We start from the raw sequence: 6,055 nt of genomic DNA, 5'->3' as shown, positions 1-6,055 counted from the left end.
ATATTTTTTTTTTAAAAAAAATATATGAATCATATAATTAATAACTCAGAACGTTGGAATTTAATTTATAAAAAGGACTTGTGAACTTTATAAATATGATAAATATTTATGTTTTTGTTTGAGTGTATGTATGCATATTTTTTATTTTTATTGTTTTTACTTGTATATAGTTACTTTTCCTTTAACAAAGGCCTATTTTACGTTAAAGATTCCTGAAGTGATTGCATTGACGCCTTTTTCTATCATTTTTTTTAAAGAATAATATAATAAAAAGGTCGAACATAATATTTGATAGGAAAGGAAATTGTATATGGGAAAATGGAATGATAAAGTAAACAGTTGAAGAGAAAGGGGTGGAGCAAAATAAATGAGTTGGTGATATGGACACGAAAGTCACCACCAATAATGGTTTGCGCTGCCATATTCAATGCTTTGTTTGGTTATGCGTTTGTCTGTAGTACGTATGAAGGAATTCNTTATGTCCGATCAAGAAATTATTCATCCCTTCCTCTCCATTTCTAATATTTATGTGTAACGATCATCGAAGTTAACTTATTTGAATGGCCATGCACCTGAATTCGACGCATCCAGAACTTTGTTAAACAATATTATTTAATTTCTTGGCTACATCATATATATTACTTTACTTCATCTATTTTTAAGTTTGATTTGAAGTAACTTTCGTCGTGTATCCAGCCTACATCAACCCACTAGATTAAATAAGTAGCTGCTACGTACCAAAAGTTAAAAGTATCACAATAATAATTGATGAGAAATGGAGTGGTTACTTGTCTATCTGGGAACCCATTCCATTAAATTAATTGAAAAGAAAAAAAAACACCAAGAACAAAGGTTTGTGTGTTTTTTAGAATATCAAAACACCATGAAGAAGCCCATATACTGCCCCCGACTGACTCCTTGTTGAAAGCCCAAAATTCAAAATTGGTTTAAATAAAATAATTTCGGCTTAGCCCATTATCGAACACATAATGTAAAGTCTTTTGCCGTCCACCCATTAGTTCGAACTTCGAAGGCCCTCACAGAATCACAGTTCTTTTTATTGTAATTGTACGACAAATGAAGTATAAAATAGTTGGAAAAGAATATAAATTAAGACCTAATAACAAAGAATGAAAGGAAACGTGGACCAGAGACGTGAATGAATTTGATTTAAGAGATTCGACTATTAAATCTTGTTCATTATTTCTCCACCTTCCAACTCCCAACCATGAAAAACAAACTAGAGAACTTCATTAGCATACGTGGGTCTGACCACGAAACCGGGTCCCACCACTAAATTTAATTTTAAAACTTTAATATAATGTTATATATATTAATAATAATTGGGAGAATTATATTGTATTTTTTATAAAAAAAAAATCTGAGAATCATATTTTCAAATGTCAATTACAATTACCGACTCTTTTACTCGCACTCCTGTTAAATCACGTATTTTTTCAATTGTACGAATTATCATAAAAAACTAAAAATTTATTTATACAAGGCCAATATTTACGAAAATCACACATTTATTTGAAAAGGTTAATTAATTAATGTAGTTCGTTTCTTAATGACAAAGACAATATATCTATGTTCTTAACATTATTACTAGTTTATTTCCCAAAATTTGTATCAATATTATTAGGTTTTTTTTAAATTTNAAAAAAAAAAAAAAAAAAAAAAAAAAAAAAAAAAAAAAAAGGAGTTTTAAACCCGAACTTCTCAAATTATTTTTTGTAATAAAAAGAGCCACCTCGAAATATAAGGTGTGTAAGTATTTATAACGCAATTTCCTGACCTGCCTTGCTCTGCCAAACAATCGACAAAACCTAAGTGGAAGCCTCCGCTGGTTGAAACCATGGGAGGAGGCAACGGCCAGAAAGCGAAGATGGCTCGGGAGAGAAACGCGGAGAAGATGAAAGGAAATAAGGGTACGCTGATTTTTATTTAGGTTTTCTCGAAGATTTGACGGCAATGGTTTACCTGATTTTCTGCGCAGGAAGTCAGCTGGATTCCAACAAGAAGGCCATGTCCATCCAGGTTCTCTGTTAATTGTGATACCTGTTCTTCTGCCCAGTTTTAGGGTTAGATCTCTCTTTTTGTCGATTTTGTGGGGTAATTTTTCGGCTAAATGCACTTCCTATAGGTTTTGATTCGGTTTACTCTCCAAGGTGTGTGATTTTTTTTTCTCTTTCTTTTGGCATCCAATTCTACGAATTTAGAGCTTGAATTGTGTGTATATCAAGTGATTTTTGAATAATAGCTAAAGAAAATGTTTCCTCAGTTTATTACTGTGAACGAACATCTAGAGAACAATAATCCCCCTTGTTGTTACTTAGTAGGTAACAAACACAATATTTGTTATCGTGGATGTGACAATCATTAGCTGATGAATAGGTAGGTGTAGCAAAAATCTACCATCTTTGGTTTATCTGGTCAAATTTATGTAAATTAAGTAAAGTGTTAAGAAGCAAAGACTTTTAAAATTTTATAGAACAATATTGTTATGAGGTTAAAGGAAGAGGACCCCGTTTCTTGAATTTTGCAGTGTTGTTTGTGTAGTTCGTTTATTGTTTAGGGACCAAGCTTAAGAGTCAATCACATCTGCAGTGCAAGGTTTGCATGCAAAGTTTTATTTGCACTACTTCAGAGGTAAAATGCAAGGAGCATGCTGAAGCTAAGCATCCAAAGGCTGATCTCTACACCTGTTTTCCCCACCTGAAATGATGTGAAGTTCTGGGATGGTTTCGACTGTGTCTGAAACCTGTGTATGTGTTTGGTTTGATGTCGTAAACTTTTACTGGTCTATATATGGTATATGTTTGCATTATATTGTCTCCTCTTTCCTTTTGTCTCGATAAAAAATCGCCTGAGTTGATGGCTATTTGTAGCGGACTGCTGTTTGTTTTAAGTGGTTGGTTATGATGATAGTAAGGTCTGGGTGTTTCCAATTGGTCAAATGATATGGGGATTTCGTTGTTTGCTCTTAGGCAATCTAATAATCCAGTAATCATATGAATATATTCAATGCATTAATTTTCTTATCGTTGTTTGCTCTTAGGCAATCTAAAAATCCAGTAATCAGATGAATATATTCAATCCATTGATTTTCTTGCGGTAAAAAAAATGAAGCATAAATCCATTATCGGCCGCCTCCGGAATCAATCCTCAAACATTGCTCATTAGAACTGTACCAGCTACATATTAAATTAGGTGGTATCCTATACTTTTGCTCTTTATGGATTTATGTTCCTACTTTTTATGAGCTCCGTGCAACTCGACCACAAGTCCATCATGCTGAAAAGCAGGGGTGAGCGACTGGTGTCGTGCATGACCTCAGCAACCTCCATTTGGACATTGGTTCTAAGGTTTCAGTGAATTTCAGCAAAGATTAGAATTGATTGTATGCATACTTGCAACAATAAGATTGATACGTAAATGATGATATAATAAGCTGATGATGTGAGGTTTATTGATTAAAGATAAGATCAATTGTCAAGCATTAAATTAATTTGTCAAACATTCATCTGCATAAATCGCAGTTCAACTGTCGGTGCATTAAACGTCGGGGTCACGATTTCTAACGCCACGGTATATACTGTTGACTTTCAATGTCTAACGTCAATTAATTTCAGAAATGGAAATTCCACTAAATAGAGCCATTATGGTTCAAAAGAACCTATAGAACTTTGGCAGTTGTTGAGCTCATACGGTTCCACTGGTTACACGGACGATAGATAGCTGCACAATTCCTTCAAGCATATGACCAAATGCTCCCTCGAATATCAAATTCACACAAAATGTCAAGATGTCTGGAGAAAAATCCTACTACTCAACACGTTTCGGTTGAAAGTATGGCACACTCCGGTCTTTACAAATTAAACAAAACATGTGGACAATGATAATAATAACTTTTTTTTAAAATCTAAATCTTGCACTTTATATTAAAGTAGATCGTCAAATATAAAAAAAAAATTCAACCAAATAGGAAGAGTCACACCTTCCTATATAATAAGAAGAAAAATTAGCGATGTGATCGATGTGCAGCCATATTCTCTGAAACATAGATAAGCCTCGTGTTTTCTGATTTGTCCAATAGCTTCAAAGGCTTGGATTCCAATATAGCTAAATCTTCGTTTGAGTTGGTGACTGCTTGCACCGCAAAAGAGAATCTGAACAACTTGTATAGGAGAAAAATGTCGTTCATTAGCTTTCTGTAGACTATCTCAAATTGCAACAATTTCTCCTTCAACCACTGATATTGGTTTTGGAATGCTTTGTCCAAATGCAAAGGCACCAAGTCCATAGCCAGATCTAATAATTCTTCATATTCCACAGCGTCCGCGCTGTTCATCACAACAGACGTCAACATCTAATCTCCATGCATGTTCCAGAATCGGGTGACGTCCATTTCTCATCTGATTTTGACTATACTGTTGGTGCATTTGGGGTTCTTTTTGAACACGCGTTACTATTATATTCTTACAAATACGCCTGTGATGTTGGTAGGGATATGGTATTTTTGCCCCTCGTTAATTTTATTTTGGCGTTCTTTCCATGTTGCCCACATAAGCATTACACAGTCCTCTGATCATTCAGGTTTGGAAAGTGACTCACGCAATCGGCATCATAAATCCGGTGTCGAAGCTCTGTAGCTGGTTTTCGCTATTTGAAGGGTCTTAGTCGTCGCTTTCCACAGGTGAGCGATGGATGGACAAAAGAACATAGAGTGAGTGATTGTATCCGTTCCATGGCCACACAATTTACAGCATTCATCTACTGGGACATGGTACCTGGATAAATTGGCTGTTGTCGCTATGATATCATGGGAAACTCGTCAAAAGAATATCCTGATTTTAGGTGGTTGATTGAATGACCATGACCATTGCCACCAGTTTCGCATCCCATTCTCGGAGCAATTTTCTGGTGGATCGTGGAAGAAAATTGACTCACAAAAAAGTCTCATGTCAGTTTTTGTGAATTATTTTTAATATTTTTTTATATTTAATAAAAGAAAATTGTATAAAGATATTATATATTTATATCAATATTTTTAAAAATCTTTTGATGACATATTAGATATTTTAGAGTAAAGAAAGAAATATGAAGTGTATTTTATAAAAAGTGGAATGTAAATAACATCCTTTAAATGTTTGTATTAATCATATCGTTTCATTTAATTTTAGTTATGGTTTTGAATTTTGTTTTACTTTTATATATTTAGTTTTCTAAACTCTTTAAAATTTTAAATAAACTATAAAAAATTTATATGATATTACCTTTTTCCAAATTTTTAGTGAATAATGTCATCGTGATTTTTTTGGATATATTTTGTGTTTATACATTGTTATTATTATTATTATTATTTAATCAAAATTATAGTATAAATATTTTTTAAAATGTTCAAAAAATAATTAACAGTTTTAGTCAAAATGTTCATCTAATAAATGATTTTAAAAAAATATTTAATTATTCTTTAAAATTTTGATTGACAAATAATATATGAATTTTTAATATATTTTTTATTGTTATTATTAATAACAGTTTCATTCAATCAATATATCGAATACAAAAATAAATAATTTAATTTTTCGAGATACCTTTATTTGAATATGATCTCAAATGATATAAAAATTTATATAATAATTAATATATTTATTATATCAATGATTTTAAGTAATTATTTAAACGCTCGTACTTACTAATTTTAATACTCCGTACAGCGCTATTGATATATTAGTAATAATAACGGCAGAGTAAGGATGGAATTTGAAAATATAGAAAACAGAAAAGGCTTACATAGAATGAAGAATTGCACCACGAGTTTGAGGTTCTGAATCCATATATATTCCATACCCGTACGTGTTGACATACTTTGGTAGGAGAGGATGCAACATAGAAGTCTATAAAATTTCACGTATATTAATTACGTACGAACTGCTAATATACTTTTTTTTTTCTTCCTGATTTTGAACCAATCTACAGGATGAAATGGATCCTTTGGTCTCAAATTTTTGAAACTGAAACTGATTAACTTGGAAGATTATCGGCCTAT

The 6,055-nt window shown here is 32.2% G+C and overlaps 1 protein-coding gene and 1 long non-coding RNA gene across 2 annotated transcripts; one reads left to right on the top strand and one right to left on the bottom strand.

The window, feature by feature from the left end:
* The first annotated feature begins 1,758 nt into the window (after positions 1–1,758).
* On the top strand, positions 1,759–2,830 carry LOC140990752 (uncharacterized protein At2g23090-like). The gene is made up of 3 exons (XM_073460594.1): positions 1,759–1,931; positions 2,000–2,040; positions 2,611–2,830. Exons 1-3 carry the CDS (start codon positions 1,859–1,861, stop codon positions 2,725–2,727), a joined length of 231 nt encoding a protein of 76 aa, XP_073316695.1. The 5' UTR covers positions 1,759–1,858; the 3' UTR covers positions 2,728–2,830.
* On the bottom strand, positions 2,608–3,566 carry LOC140990753 (uncharacterized). The gene is made up of 2 exons (XR_012177690.1): positions 3,257–3,566; positions 2,608–3,226 (listed from the first exon to the last, which is right to left on the bottom strand). It is a non-coding gene; the product is annotated as an uncharacterized lncRNA (long non-coding RNA).
* Positions 3,567–6,055: the final 2,489 nt, after the last annotated feature.

This window comes from Primulina huaijiensis, chromosome 12 (genome assembly GCF_012295235.1).
Source record: "Primulina huaijiensis isolate GDHJ02 chromosome 12, ASM1229523v2, whole genome shotgun sequence".
NCBI classification, from domain to species: Eukaryota; Viridiplantae; Streptophyta; class Magnoliopsida; order Lamiales; family Gesneriaceae; genus Primulina; species Primulina huaijiensis.
This window is presented reverse-complemented; position numbering and strand designations above follow the sequence as displayed.